The sequence below is a fragment of the Eretmochelys imbricata genome, chromosome 7, assembly GCF_965152235.1.
Source record: "Eretmochelys imbricata isolate rEreImb1 chromosome 7, rEreImb1.hap1, whole genome shotgun sequence".
NCBI lineage: Eukaryota > Metazoa > Chordata > Testudines > Cheloniidae > Eretmochelys > Eretmochelys imbricata.
The window spans coordinates 261,392-277,148 of NC_135578.1; the positions used below are offsets into that span (position 1 = coordinate 261,392).

Sequence of the window (15,757 nt, forward strand, 5' to 3'; positions counted from 1 at the left end):
TCCTGTGGTGGGCATAGAAGGCTAGGCGAGGATGTTATGGTGAGGAGGCATAGGCACTGTAGGTAAAGATCATGGATTCTTCAAGTGCTTGCTCATGCACACCATTCTAAGTTAGTGCATGCCTACGTGCGTAGTTGTTGGAGATATTTGCCTTAGTGATATCCATAGGGTCGGCTGTGGCACCCTCTGGAGTGTGCGCTCATGTGTCGGTATATTAGGCGCCGCCAGCCCTACACCCTTTCGGTTCCTTCTTACCGCTCATGTGGTTGGTCGGAGCACCTTTCCCTTGCCTAGCAAGCGGTCACTGTTTTTTCTCCTTTGCTTCATATTTTTGTTGTAAATAGTTTGTTTACAGTAGTTAGCTAGTGAAGTAGTTGTTAAGCACTGCAGTTAGTAAGTTAGGGTCCCGGCGGGGACTTTGTCTCCTTGGTTTCTGGGTTTTAAGCCCTGCGCTGACTGCAACAGGCCTATGCCTGTTAGTGAGCTCCATAGCAGTTGCCTGAAATGCTTGAAGGAAGTGTTGTATCTATAAGAACTTTCGTCCCAGAACACAGAAAGAGCATGACATCCATTTGGGGGCCCTCCTCATGGAGGCAGCTCTCCATCCAGCCTCGGAGCCGTCCCAGCCGGAGTCGACTCCCAGTACTTCAGCCTTGGTGTGTAGTGCACCCCCAACACTGGGCTTTACCAGGCACCGCTTCCCTTCGTTGGTGCCTAAGAAGAAGTTGAAGAAGCATGACCCAGCATTGAGCACCCTGGAGCTATGTGAGGGTTCATCCCCGAGGTTGTCAGCATGATCTTCCGAAAGTGGGGAATCTCCCTGAGTGGACTTGTTCGTGACTTGCTAGAACAGGAAATGCCATGTGTTCTGCTTGATTTGGGGAATCGACAGGGGCTCTTTGTCAGATGCCTTCTTACTCCAGTGGTTGGGGGCTCTGATGTATGTCTTCCCAGCAGTGCCATTAATCCAGAGTCCTCCTGAAGATCAAACAGGACAGGGCGAAGGTGATCTTGTTAGCCCCGGCTTGGCATCGCCGACACTGGTTCCGCACACTGCTGGACCTCTTGGTGACACCATGCTGTAGCTGCCTCTCTGGTCGGATCTGTTGTCCCAGAACCACGGCAGTCTCCTGCACCTGAACCTGGCAGCACTGCACCTGATGGCTTGTCTGCTGCATGGCTGAATGCAGCAGAGCAGGAGTGCTCGGCCTGTGTCTTGTTGGGCAGCAGAAAGCCCTCCACCAGGGCAGCCTACCTGGCCAAATGGAAATGGTTCATGTGCTGGGCCTCAGACCAAGGTATTAGGCCTGAGCAGGCCTCGCTTCAGTTAATCTTGGACTACCTTCTACATCTCAATCTCCAGGGCTTGTCCCTTTCATAAATTAAGGTCCACTTGGCCACTATATCAGCCTTTCACACTCCATTTCAGGGCAGGTTGGTCTTCGCCCACATGACGATCCGGTTTCTAAAAGATCTGAAGCGACTCTTTCCCCATGTCTGGGACCCTGTCCCTCCTTGGTACCTGAATCTAGTGCTGGCATGGCTCATGGGCGCCGCTACGAGCCATTACCTTCTTGTTCCCTTTTCTGTTCTCCCCTCAAGGTGTCATTCCTAGTGGTGATAACATCTGCCCATAGGGTCTCTGAGATTAGGGCACTTACTTTGGAGCCACCCTGTACGCTGTTTTTCGAGGACAAGGTCCAGCTGTGGCCGCACCCAGCTTTCCTGCCCGAGGTTGTTTTGCAGTTTCACACGAGTCAGAACATATTCTTGCCAATCTTTTTCCCAAAGCCTCATAAGTCTGAGGAGGAACATTGACTGCACTCGGTAGCCTTTTACATCGAAAGGACTAAACTGTTCCGTAAGTCGACACAGCTGTTCGTCCTCGTGGTGGGTAGGATGAAAGGTTGTCTGGTGTCTACCCAGAGAATTTCATCCTGGATCACTGTCTGCATCCAGTTTTGCTATGATCAGGTGACAGTGCCTCCACCGGTGATTGTAACTGCCCACTCGACTAGGGCGCAAGCCTCATCGGTGGCCTTCTTCTTTGAGTGCTTGCTCATGTCGATTCCATTTTAGGTGTGCGTGCCCATGTGCACAGTTGTCGGAGACTTTTGCCTTAGCAGTATCCGTAGGGCCAGCTGTGGTGCCCTCTGGACTGGCGCTCTCCTGCTGCAGTATACCAGGCGCCAGTGGCCCTTCGCCCTGTCAGTTCCTTCTTACAGCCTATGACAGTTGGTTGGAGTGCCTGGTCTTGCTTAGCAAGAGCATTAGCGGTTCTTCAGTGTTCAGATCGTTCATCTTGTTTGTTATTTAGTCAGTGATTAGTTAGTTAAGTGTTTTAGTAGTAGTTTAGTAGTTAGTCCCAGAGCAACGCATGCCCTGCTCCCCAGGCTTTAAGCCATGTTCTGAGTGCAGCCGGCCAGTGCCCATCAGTGACCCTCATGAGTGTTGTCTGAAGTGCATGGGGGAGTCCCATCGAAAAGACCAGTGCTGGATCTGCAAAAATTTTCATCTCCAAACTCAAAAAGAGTGGGACATTCGATTAAGGGCCCTCCTTATGGAGACTGCTCTGTGCCCGACGTCAGAGCCCTCTCACTCAGACTCCATACCCGGTACTTCAGCATTGGTATGCAGTGCACCATTGGCACCGGGATCCGCCCAGCACCATTCCCTCTAGCCAATACTGAAGAAGTGATCTAAGTCGTCTGGTCTGCAGGCACCGCGCAAAGGGCCTGAGCTAGGCCTCATGCCCGCAGTGGAGGCTCTTAGGGGTACCACTGTGGTCAGACCCCCTAGCCCAGCCAGGGACCCACCTCCAACTCTGGGGAGCGGTAGAGGGTCCTGGCCCATCGCAGGGCCATCTGTGCCTGAGGTGGGCCTGGCGGCCAAAGAACAGTTAGGCCAACTAGCACCGTGGACGCCTGGCTACATGGTAGATCCTGCCAAGACACCAGCTCAAACAACCAAGCCGGTGATGGGATTGCCCCTACAGGCAGTGGAATGCCTCCAGTCCCTGGACTGCAGGCGTCGTTCCCTTTCATCACAGCCAAGAACCCTGATACCGCGACCCCGGTCTCCAGCCAGGAAGCCCAGGTCTCCGACACCACAGTCTCCGCTTACAAGACATGGGACTCCGGGGTCGTGACACCAATCCCCATATTCTCGGTACCAACGGTCCTCCTGCCAGAGATCACCAAGGTGCCAGTCGCCATCGCCTTGCAGGTCGCCTAGGTGTCGGTCTCCTCAGACTCGAGACCATTCCTGGTCGCAGTACCGGTTGCCAGGGCTACGGTATCGTTCTTCAGGCAGGAACCGGCACTCGCCTTCCCCATACTGGTTGCCAACGAGTCAGTCGACAGACTCAGGCTTCCATGGCCCTGCCCTCGTCTCCAGAAGGACAGTGGTTTGGGTCGGAGGGACAGTTTAGCCCTTCCCCTGTCCGGGACAGATCATTTCCCAGCTGGGAGCCTGCCAAGGTGCCTGTGGCACTGGCATGGTGTCAGGGGCAATGGCCTGCCCAATGGCAATACTGGAACCAGTGGTGGGTGCCTGTAATGCCAGCACCATACTCCCACCACTCCTCCCAGGCGACCTCGGACAAGCTACTGTTGGCATCGGAGCAAGGGGCCCAATCTGAAGCAGTGAACTCGAGGGAGGCCCTGGCAACTGTGGAGCGGTCCCCAATGCAGCAAGGGGATGCTCCCCACCCTCCGGCAGTGCAGTCATCCTCATCGTCCCCAGATGAGGTGGTGGTAGGACCCCCACAAACTGGCTGCTCCGTGATGGCATCAGGGAGCACCAAGCCCTCCTTAAAAGGGTGGGGGCCCATCTGAATTTGGAGGTCGAGGAGCTAGCTGAGGAGCCCAATGACCTCTTCAGTTGCATTCCCTCCTCTGCCCTAGCCCGGGTCGCATTGCCTGTTTGCCCAGGTTGCATTGCATGTTTACCCGGGGTCCAGAAGATCACCAAGTCGGTGTGGCAGACCCCATCTTCCATTCCACCCATGTTCAAGGAGGCAGAAAAGAAGTCCTATGTCCCCGCCAAGGGGGATGAATATCTATACATGCACCCTCCTGTGGGGTCCCTGGTCATGTCTGCCATCAACAAAAGGGCCAGGCAGGGTCAGGCAAATGGCACGCCCAAAAATAAAGATGTCAAGAGACTAGACTTATTTGGCAGAAAGATTTATTCCACAGTGAGCATCCAATTTAGGGTCTCTAACCATCAGGTGCTACTTGGCAGTTACAATTTCAACCTGTGGGACTCTATCGGCAAGTTCAAAGAGAGCCTCCCACAGGATCGGGCACAGGAGTTCGCCATTCTGATAGATGAGAGGAATAGTCAAGGAAAGTGTGGGCCCCTTACTGAATGAGGGAGGCAACCTAGTGACAGAGGATGTGGGAAAAGCTAATGTACTCAATGCTTTTTTTGCCTCTGTCTTCACGAACAAGGTCAGCTCCCAGACTACTGCACTGGGCAGCACAGCATGGGGAGGAGGTGACCAGCCCTCTGTGGAGAAAGAAGTGGTTCGGGACTATTTAGAAAAGCTGGATGAGCACAAGTCCGTGGGGCCGGATGCATTGCATCCGAGAGTGCTAAAGGAGTTGGCGAATATGATTGCAGAGCCATTGGCCATTATCTTTGAAAACTCATGGCGATCGGGGGAAGTCCCGGACGACTGGAAAAAGGCTAATGTAGTGCCCATCTTTAAAAAAAGGAAAAGGAGTACTTGTGGCACCTTAGAGACTAACCAATTTATTTGAGCATGAGCATGCTCAAATAAATTGGTTAGTCTCTAAGGTGCCACAAGTACTCCTTTTCTTTTTGCAAATACAGACTAACACGGCTGTTACTCTGAAACCTTTAAAAAAAGGGAAGAAGGAGGATCCTGGGAACTACAGGCCAGTCAGCCTCATCTCAGTCCCTGGAAAAATCATGGAGCAGGTCCTTAAGGAATCAATTCTGAAGCGCTTAAAGGAGAGGAAAGTGATCAGGAACAGTCAGCATGGATTCACCAAGGGCAAGGCATGCCTGACTAATCTAATTGCCTTCTATGATGAGACAACTGGCTCTGTGGATGAGGGGAAAGCAGTGGACGTGTTGTTCCTTGACTTTAGCAAAGCTTTTGACACGGTCTCCCACAGTATTCTTGCCAGCAAGTTAAAGAAGTATGGGCTGGATGAATGGACTATAAGGTGGATAGAAAGTTGGCTAGATTGTCAGGCTTAACGGGTAGTGATCAATGGTTCCATGTCCAGTTGGCAGCCGGTATCAAGCGGAGTACTCCAAGGGTCAGTCCTGGGGCCGGTTTTGTTCAATATCTTCATAAATGATCTGGAGGATGGTGTGGATTGCACCCCCAGCAAGTTTGCAGATGACACTAAACTGGGAGGAGAGGTAGGTACGCTGGAGGGTGGGGATAGGATACAGAGGGCCCTAGACAAATTAGAGGATTGGTCCAAAAGAAATCTGATGAGGTTCAACAAGGACAAGTGTGACATCTCAGCAAGTCTCTCAAAAAGTTTTCGTATGGTCTCCCTGGCCTCCATCATTCCCTCCCTGGATCTGGCAGACTGGTACACCGCTCTTGATTTAAAGGATGCGTACTTCCATATTCCCAGGGCACCGGCATTTCCTTCGTTTCGTGTTGGGCCAGCACCATTTCCAGTTCACGGCGATGCTCTTTTGTCTTTCATCTGCCCTGAAAGTGTTCACAAACACTTTACATGGGTAGATCTGGGAGTCCAGATTACCCGTACCTCGAACACTGGTTGATAAGGGGCCAATCCTCGGATCAGGTGCGGAGACATCTCAATCTGGTCTGTTCCACTTGCTGTGATCTGGGCCTATTAATAAATGACAAAAAGTCGACCCTCACCCCAGTGCAACATATAGAATTAATTGGGGCAATACTCAACTCCACTTGAGCCAGAGCCTTCCTCCCTGAAACTTGGTTCCACGCCATGGTGGACCTAATCTCGTCTGTGTGTCCAACCACTCACCACTGCCCCTACATGCCTGAGACTGTTGGGTCACATGGCAGCAAGCACTTATGTGGTTTGGCACGCATGACTCCTCCTCAGGCCCCTACAGGCATGGCTGGCATCGGTCTATGTCCCCAACCAGCACAGTATGGACCAAGTGATCAGGGTGACACAGTATACTGTCATCCCTTACATGGTGGCAAGATCCCACGCTGGTGCTGGAAAGAGTCCCTTTTGCAAACCCCGTCTCATCGATGACTCTTGTCTCTGACCCTTCGGACCTGAGTTGGGGAGCCCATCTGGGCAATCTTAGTACTCAAGGCCATTCGTTCAGTCACAATCAGTCCCTGCACATCAACATCAGGGATTTCTGCCTGCAGCACGACATCCGCCTCATGGCTGCTCACCTCTCAGGGGCCAGGAACGCTTGGGCAGACTGCCTCAGCAGGACATCCCCCTCTCTCCCCTTCACCCAGAGGTGGTCAGTTCTATTTTCTGCAGGTGGGGAACTCCCCAGGTGGACCTATTTACATCCAGGAAGAACAGAAAATGCCATGTCTTCTGCTCATTCCAGGGCAGGGACAGGGACTCTGATCATGGTGCCGTTGCTGCCCAGGGTCCTCATGAAAATCAAGCAGGACAGGGCGAAGATCATCCTTTTAGCACTGGCGTGGGCCCACCAACACTGGTTTAGCACTCTGCTGGATCTCTCGGTGGCGACCCCGTTCCAGATGCCGCTCAGGGCAGACCTGTTGTCCCAGAACCATGGCAGTCTCCTGCACCCGAACCTGGCGGCGGTTCATCTGATGGCTTGGCTAAATGTGCAAGAACGGCAGTGCTCGTTAGATCCAACGAGTCCTGTTGGGCAGTGGAAAGCCCTCCACCAGGGTAACCTACCTGGCCAAATGGAAGCTATTCACCTGCTGGATGGCGAATAAGGGGGTATGTCCCGAGTGAGCCCCATTGCAGATCATTCTAGACTACCCCCTGCACCTCAGGCTCCAGGGCTTGTCACTCTCATCCATCAAGGTCCATCTAGCAGCCATCTCGGCCTTCGACCTGCCCTGGAGTGGTGGGTGGGTTTTCTCTGAGGATATCACAGCCATATCAGGGCCTGGAGCGCCTCTACCCACATGTCAGAGATTTTGTTCCTCCATGGGACTTGCATCTGGTGCCGTGATGGCTCACAGGTACCCCTTCGAGCCTTTGGCTTCCTGGTTTCTCCTTCTCTTCTCCTGGAAGGTCACGTTCCTGGTCGTGATCACGTCAGCCTGCCAGGTATCTGATATTTGAGCTCTCACCTTGGAGCCGCCTTATATGGCTGCTTTTATTATATCATAGTCAGCTGCTTGTGCATCACTCTGTGCCACATAGGCAGCTTGTGCCTCTCCCAAGTGTAGAGAGCTAATTGGAGGGCCCATACTCTCTTCTCGCAGCCTACTCCTCATGCCACCCTCTCAAATGTCAACAAAAAGGCATCAGGATCATCTGCTGGGCCCATTTTGCACTTGGTCTTGTGCCCACCACCCAGTTATCACTCCCTGCCATGGGATTCACCAGTTTCTCCATGAGCTGTTGCTGCACCTGTGCCTGCTGTGCGATAAATTGTTGTAGGTTCTGTTATTGTTCCACATGTGAGGATAACAAGGACTGTCTTGCTTGTTGCTGGGTCTGCTGAAATGCGTGAAAGATTTTCTGAAACTCCTTTTGCTGTTCCACTGCCCAGCACAGAAGATCTCAGACAAGCCCCCAGTTCTCATGGGGTGGGGTTCCCTCACCCTGGATTCCTTACTGCAAAGAATCCTCATGCACACCAGTGACAAGTTCTGTGCTTTTATTTTACAAGTATTTGTTCCCCACAGCATAAAGCTTTTCCCCAAATCTTTCCCTACTACCAAGGCACAGAGCGGGGTGGGGAGGAAGAGATCACAGTTGTCTGAGATCTTAAGCTTCTCTGACCCTTCCTTCCAGCTCTCCCCGGCTCTTGCCGTCTCTTTCAAACATCCTCAGCTAAGGAGCTGAATCCCCTTGTTGACTTGGTAATCACCTTCTACTTAATCAGCGATCTCACTTTGGTTCATGTGGGAACACTGACCAGGTTCACAGAGAGGTGAGTCATACTGGTTCTGTCACAAGATGTCTCAGCTGGAGTGAGTTTTTTGCACAAATAACACATGTGAACATGCATTTGGGTGTTTGCATCTGCAGGTGGTCAGTTAGGCACACAAATAGCCATTTGCATGCACACATTTACATATGCAATTACCCTGCCCATCTTTGAGAGTCAGGCCCTTTGTCTCTTAATGAAAGAGGCAAGTTATTTGCTGCAACGTGTGTTAAACTACTGTGTGAAGTACTGAGGCACTTCTGTTTATTCAGTGAGTTAGTTAGAGGCCTCATTTGGTCCATTTGATATCCTGACATTCTGGTCTCTTTGCAGTATAGTTACTTGGCACCTCAACTTGAATTCAGTGCTGTGGTGTTTGTGCAGAGGAAGCAACACCTCCGAGTGGACAGCGCTGTGGATCTCTATGGTAGGAGAGTGACACCTCACCAGTAAAAGAGGGATTTAGGGAATGGAACATGGGGTAGCTGGGAAAATTTAAATTGAGACGGTTGGTGTTCAGGGTGTCCTACAATAGTCCCATCACTGGGAAATCAGGGGCAGCCCTTCAGCCTGCATGTTACAGGCTCTGAGTTGTAGTTTTGTTTGTTAGTGCCAGGTGCTTAGTTGCTGGGGTCATTCTGTGCACTGTTGGGATTTTCACAGATGCCCTTTTGAATGTTGTTCCTCTGCAGTAACTCTCTATAACTGCTCCATGGGACACTCTGATTGCAGCCGCTGCCAAACGGCTGACTCCAAGTATAACTGTGTGTGGTGTGGGGGGCAGCAGCCCAACTGCATCTTCCGAGGATCCTGCACAGAAGAGATAGCGGATGTATGTCCTGCACCCCTCATTTATTCAGTGAGTAACCACTACTCTTTACTGTACTGCACTCAGGGGCAATGGGGGTTCCACAAAGCAGCCAAAAAAACCTCAGACAGTCCAAATAGCAACAACGGTTCCTCTCCCACTGTTAATTCTTCAGCACTGAGAGTTTGGAGAGCCTGACACAAAGTGCAAGAGTGCAACCAATCTGTAGTAGCCAAGATGAAAGAAACAACAAATGTATACCTCAGACCAATTGAAACCAATATGCAGGAAGCTGCTGGATCCAGGAATTGGGGATGAAGTCGAAAGAGTAGAATCCCCTTGCTGTCCTAACTCAGTGATTGGGATAGACTAGCATAATGATAGCTGAGCCTGAAATAATGAAGGTGCACAAGGCGAAGTGACACTGACTTGGCAGGGATGGAAGAGGGAGCAGAGGTGGTTATTAATTCTGGATTATTAAAAAAAATCTTTTGGACCTGTCTCTTGCTGATTACCATAGCGTATGTGTCTGTAACTCTGTGCCCCCTGCTGTCACCTTGTCCTCCCTCCAGTTACATGCTATATCCACTTGATGCTTCTTGTCATAATTTATCCTATATACTCTTAGGGGCATGAACTGTCTTTTGATTGTGTTTTTGTGCAGCACCTAGCGCAGTGGGGCACTGAACCTATGGGAGACCCTCTGGACACTACTGCAATACAAGTAATAGATAACAGCTTATATAATAGCTCCTCATCACCAGAGCCCCCAGAGAAGCAGTCAGTGCAGCAGTGAGTAGGCAAAGGATGGGCTGCCACAGCTGTTCTAAAGGGGAATTTAATGGCATTATACCTTTGTGGAAATTAGTGATAAGACCAAAGTGTGGGAAGGAGGAGGGCACGGATCCTAGGTCTCTCATTTACAGCACTTTACTCCTGCTGGAATTCTGCACCATTGCACAATGCAGAATTTGTGCAGAATTAATATTACCCACAAAAAATTTTTCATGGAGAATTTGTGATTTCCCCCTGAGCACTCCCATCTGCTGTAAGCCCCCGGCATCTGGGGCTCCAGTTGATTATATTGTATTATTTTGACAAATAAAATATGTGGAATTTTGCAGATTTTTAAAATATTGTGCACAGAATTTTTAATTTTTTGGCATAGAATTCCCCCAGGAGTAGCCCTTCCTGCTTGTGATGATAGAGCAGCTAATCTATAGCAAGAGAACCTGACACGAGTCTTGGCCAGCAAAAAGTGTCTCCTTTGGCCAGCCTAGGAAGAGGACAGAACTTTGGCTGTTTTGGGTCCGGCACCTTATTAGGCTACCTGCATCTGAGGTGCTATGAAATGAACACATGCTTGGGTATCTTTGCAGGTTTATCCCCTATCTGGACCAGTTGAAGGTGGCACTAGACTCACTATTGTTGGCTCAAACCTTGGCCAGAAACATCAGGACATTGCAGAAACCGTTACTGTTGCAGGAATTCCTTGTGCTGTAGATGCTCAAGAATATGAAATCTCCAGCAGGTAGTGTATCTGTGAAACTCCCCCACGGAATGAGACATTGGGTTTCCCACTGGGCCACTGACATCAGAATGGGGTAATGTCCCACCCCCTCCCTAGCCATGGTAACCTGGATCAAAACCTTCTGCTCCAGACACTGAGTTGCCTTTTGCACCTTCCCAAGGGCAGTGACACCCGAGTAAAGCAATTTTCCACACCTACTCACCACTTGGGCATTGAATTTGAACAGAAGCTGTTTATTTTTAAAGAGGCCTGACCCCTAGCATTCATCACTCCCAACAAAAACAACTAATGTGATAGTCTTCATAAAAATATCAGACTGAAATAAACATGATCTGAAAAACAGGGAGGGGAAATGAGGGAAGTGTCCTCCAAAAAAAGCCAAAACACCTTTGTTGGCATTAGTTCAATTTTAGGAGGCAAGAGGCTGAGACTAATGTGAAAGGGAAGTGACCTCCTCTGTAGCAAAGACGACTTCACCTGACAACCTGAAATGAGGCACTGGGATTCCTTATAGGGAGAGGGTGCCAGGTACAACCTGTCAAGATGAGTCTCAAAGAGGAAGTCTGAGATACAGCCAGGGCCTACTTCTAAGGGCTTTAAAGACCAGTGGGCCCATGGTAAATCCATCACTTTACAGGCATCAAATGTAAAGAGCTCTGAGGCAGTTTAGTTTGGTGACATGTACTCAAGCCAGTGAGCAGATAATGCTGCCGCATTCTGAACAAGCTGCCAGTGCCAGAGGAGTGCTGCTCCTGCTAAATATACCATGTGACCCCAAGGCCAGGTGTTGCTGTTGCAAGGTAATCACAGGATAGAAAAGGCTGTTGCTTGTGCAAGTTGCACAACTGAAAAAATACTCAAAAAGAAAAGGAGTACTTGTGGCACCTTAGAGACTAACAAATTTATTTGAGCACAAAAATACTGTCTCATACCACAGGCAACAGGTAGCTTAATATGGGAATAGTGTTGATGGAGGTGCACCATGATTCTTATTCCTGCTCACAACCTCCAAACAGAGCTGGAGCATCATCATAATGACAACCTCCACCTACCAGTAAAACCAGGGTGAAAATGAAGTAGCTTTCAGATGGCAAAATGCTCTCAGCCAGAGATAGTCAAACTGTTCTCCATGGAGCCCTAGTGGGCCCCAGATCACTTGCTGGTGGCCAGCAAATGGCTGGCAGGGCACATGATGCTGGCTTCTGGTCTTTACGTCAAGGCTCTTCGTCACAAACTGGAGTCTAAAGATCTCTAGAGGCATCTTTAAAGAAGAAAAAGGAAGGGAAACAAGATCTACCTTCAGAGCCAGAAGAGAAGAGAATCAGGTAGCTAGACAGTATGTCTAGGGGACCAGGTGAAGGAAAGGGCCATAAGAATGTGGCTGGCAACACGGGCAAGTGAGAGGAGGCCTAGGCTGCAAGGGAGCAGGGATGCTGGGAAACATAATCAAGGGAGCAGGCAGAAAGGAACCAGGGAGTATGGCAGCAGACACAGGAGGATAGCGAGGGAGTAGGCATCTGGGACACATGGGCAGGGGCAGGAGGAGAACTGAATGGACATGGGTGGTAGAGCAAAGAGCAAAGCAGAATGTCTGAGTAACCTTTTAACATGGCAATGACTGTTACAATTACATTGCTTCTGTCCCATGTCAGCAGCTCCCTACCCCTGGGAGTCGAGTAAGATTCTCTGGGAAGTGGCCATGGGAACTCCTGCTGTCAGCCATTGCTCCCGCGCCAGTCGAAGGGCTCACAGGGCAGGAGGTGCACTTGCACGTTATCAGATGACTCTGTGCGGCATTTAGTAATGTCTTGCCAAGAGGCCTTATACTCAGGTCAGGGATTGTAGCATGATGGCTCCCCCTCGTTGGTAGGAGCCTCGTGGCCATAGAATATCAGGATTGAAAAGGACCTCAGGAGATCATCTAGTCCAGCCCCCTGCTCAAAGCAGGACTAATCCCGAATTTTTGCCCCAGATCCCTAAAAGGCCCCCTCAAGGATTGAACTCACAACCCTGGGTTTAAGCAGGTCAATGCTCAAACCACTGAGCTATCCCCTCCTCCCTATGTCACTCATGGGGGGAGGGTTAGCTCAGTGGTTTAAGAGTTGGGCTGCTAAACCCAGGACTGAGAGCTCAATCCTTGAGGGGGCCATTTAGGGATCTGGGACAAAAAAAAAAAGAAATTGGGGATTGGTCCTGCTTTGAGCAGGGGGTTGGACTAGATGACCTCCTGAGGTCCCTTCCAACCCTGATATTCTATGATTATAACTCTGACATCCCCACTCTATTTCCCCTTCTTCTGGGCTCCTTTAAGAACTCACGCAATCTCCAGTGACCTTTTAAGTTCAATCTTTTAATTTCCCCAGCTCTCCTCAGGCTGGTAACAGAGTTTGTTACAAGAACAGAATCCAAAAGTCCAAAGCAAACAGTTTTTCAGTTCATCGTCCCTTCTTTAACTCCCACTCCCCGGCTTTGTCTGGCTAGGGCTCTTGAGGAGCCACACTTGCTCCTCATAGCTACTCCTTCTACCAGATTCACATGGTCTCCTGAGCTTCCCCAGTTTATCACCAGGCTTCCTGCCTCTGGCAGTCTCATCTCAGCTATTCACTCAATTGCACTCCTACCTGCAGCTTCCTGCTGCTGTTTATATTGGAATCCCAGATTCACCTCAGATGGGGCTCATCTTATAATCAGGGCTGGCTTAGCCTCAGGCTCTCCAGCCCACAGGAAAGCCATCCTGTTACAGGGATCAAATAGAACGGAGGGCATAGCCAATCAGGAACCACCAGACAAGTTAAAGCTTGCCTGCTTCAAGGGGAGTGCTGGAAATACCTAAGTTGGAAGATTTGCTCCACAGGCCTAACCCAGGGTCTTGGTCCTGGTCCTAACAGCAGGTGCACCTTCACTTAAATGGTGCGACCACCCAGTAAGTTTTGGTTTGAAATTTAAAGGGCGAGTTCTTTGAGTTTTACTTTAATTTACTATTAGAGGACTAGTAAAAACTTGTGGCGAGCTGTCACAGACACCCTGTATCAGACCCCTTGTTACTGACACACAGGCAAGACTGAAGTGATGCTATAGATGGGAAATGACTTGAAGAGCTAGCTGGTATGCTGCTTCACCTTCGGTTGAAAGCATCTAGCCCCATTTTGCCAGAGCAGTGCAAAGAGTTGTCATACTGTCTGAGTCATCATTGAGTCTGTGTGGCAGGTAGCTTCAGTGACTAAAAACGCCACCTTTCACCTCCAGCTCAGTAGAGAACTCCACCTTTTCCTCCTGGGCGAGGACCTGGCCACTGTGATCCATGTACTGGTCTGTGATTCACTGTATCTGAAGTTGAAAAAGAAAGCAATGGATAGATTCTAGGTGGCACAAAGACAGCTGTGTCTCCTCCCTGCCATCATCCCTCTGTTCTGATCCCACTAAGGGCTTCCAGGCTGTTTCCATTGCCAGTTTAAGGCTTTGGTTCTGATCCCAGGCCATTAATGGCTCAATTCCCAGCTATATTAGAACCCACATCTCCATCTATGAACTGTCAAGGAAATGGGACCTTGGTTGTTAAATTGGATTTAGAATAGATTGTGTTGTGCAGATGGCATGTAGGTCCTACTCCACCCTCTGCCCTACTGTGACCCTAAGGGCATCCCAATGTCAGAGAGCAAGGGTCTCACTGGTATCAGGTATCAAGTTTCAGCAGGCCTGACCAGTTTAGTGTACTCCAATTCACTTTATGACATAATTTGTATCTAATAGGTATCATGTTAGGTATCTTTGGAAAGCCAATATCACACCGATCATTAATATTCTTGCGTGGCGTGCGTGCGGCAAACGCCCAAAGGACTGTATAAATGGAAAGGAAATATGGAACTAAAATGAGTTTGAACCAGATCAGTATGAGGAGTGAATAAACAGGATTTTTTTCAAGCAAAGGAAAGGCTGACATTTCCGTCGAGGTGCAATCACAGTCAAGTTGCCAGTCATTGGCGTATTGGAGGCTACAGGGACAGATCAATTTGCGCTGTGAAAAGCACCAGCAGGGAAGAAACCAGCATGGAATAGTCTCCAACAGACTCCATGACACCTTTCCTCACAGCAGGGGCACTGAACCTTGAGAAGGATACATTTAAAATATTCACTGGATTATAAAAGAGGCAGGCAAAAAAACCCAAGTGATCTTTCACCTAAGTAGACAAGGAACCAAGGACTTTGGACCTTATGGGAGAACCTGACCAAGGGGGTTGTCAGCCATCTGGCTGGAAGGAGTGTGGGAAGAATCTTACCTTGAACCATGACTGTGGCTTTATTAAGTCTTAATCACTAGAAAGCGTTTTTCACTTTGTAGCCATTCTGACTTTATCTGACTTTATACTTGAACTCAATTAAAACCTTTCTCTTTCTTTAATGAACTAGTTTTATTTTTATTCCAAATCAACCCAGTGCCGTGTTTGCCTTCAAGTGATTGTGACATCCTATACCTTGGAGGGATGTCCTGTAACCCCCATATTCGTCATTTTTATATAATCGTGATCTTACATATAAAGCATGCCTTGTAAGGTATGAGGAAAGGTTATGATCTGCTGAAAGTAATTTCTCTATCCATATATGTATATCATTAATGCATATGAAACTGAGAATTGTGTTGTATGGTTGTCACTTAAACATGCTGAAAGTTGGGGAATCAGTCAGATACTAGCTCCCCAAAGGCAACAGCAAGGAAAGTAACCAACACACGAGCGGGTGTCAAAAAACTATCAACAGCCATTGTCCAGCAAGGGAGCTACAATTCAATGACTCACCTGTATAAGGCCACACCAGAGGAATTGCTCAACCTTGCCTGGAGACTTAGCAATGCCCCCCAGACATGCCTGGACTTGTGTTTTCCAAGCACATGGACTGAGGGTATAAAACAGAAAACAGCAGGCCCATGCTTGACCTTTCTCCTTCACCCACCTACACTGCAAGCAACAAGGACACTCTGAAGACTCCAAATGAGGGGACTGGCCCAGATTTCAAGGGTGAAATCTGTGAACTATGAACTTCAATATCCAGTGGGATGAGAAAAACTGCTTAATCTGTATGTTGCCCAGTCTAATAGGGTTGAGAGTTTAGACTGCATGCTTATATTTTATTTTATTTTATTTTGGTAACTAACTCTGACTCTTTTCCTGTCACATAGTCACTTAAAATCTATCTTTTGTAGCCAATAAACCTGTTTTAGTGTTTCTTTACCAGTGAGTTTGCCTGAAATGAATAGTAAATGTGCTCAGGTTTTACAAAGGCTGATGTATGTTCACTTTCTATTGATGAAGTGCTGAACCAATTAATAA

General features: G+C 49.1%; 1 protein-coding gene across 1 annotated transcript in view; it reads left to right on the forward strand.

The window, feature by feature from the left end:
- The window catches only part of PLXNB1 (plexin B1), a 192,141-nt gene that overhangs the window by 126,067 nt on the left and 50,317 nt on the right, over nt 1-15,757 (forward strand). The window contains exons 16-18 of the mRNA XM_077821156.1: nt 8,428-8,521; nt 8,787-8,953; nt 10,282-10,433. Coding sequence (XP_077677282.1) covers nt 8,428-8,521; nt 8,787-8,953; nt 10,282-10,433 — 413 coding nt within the window. The remainder of the gene's footprint in view (nt 1-8,427; nt 8,522-8,786; nt 8,954-10,281; nt 10,434-15,757) is intronic.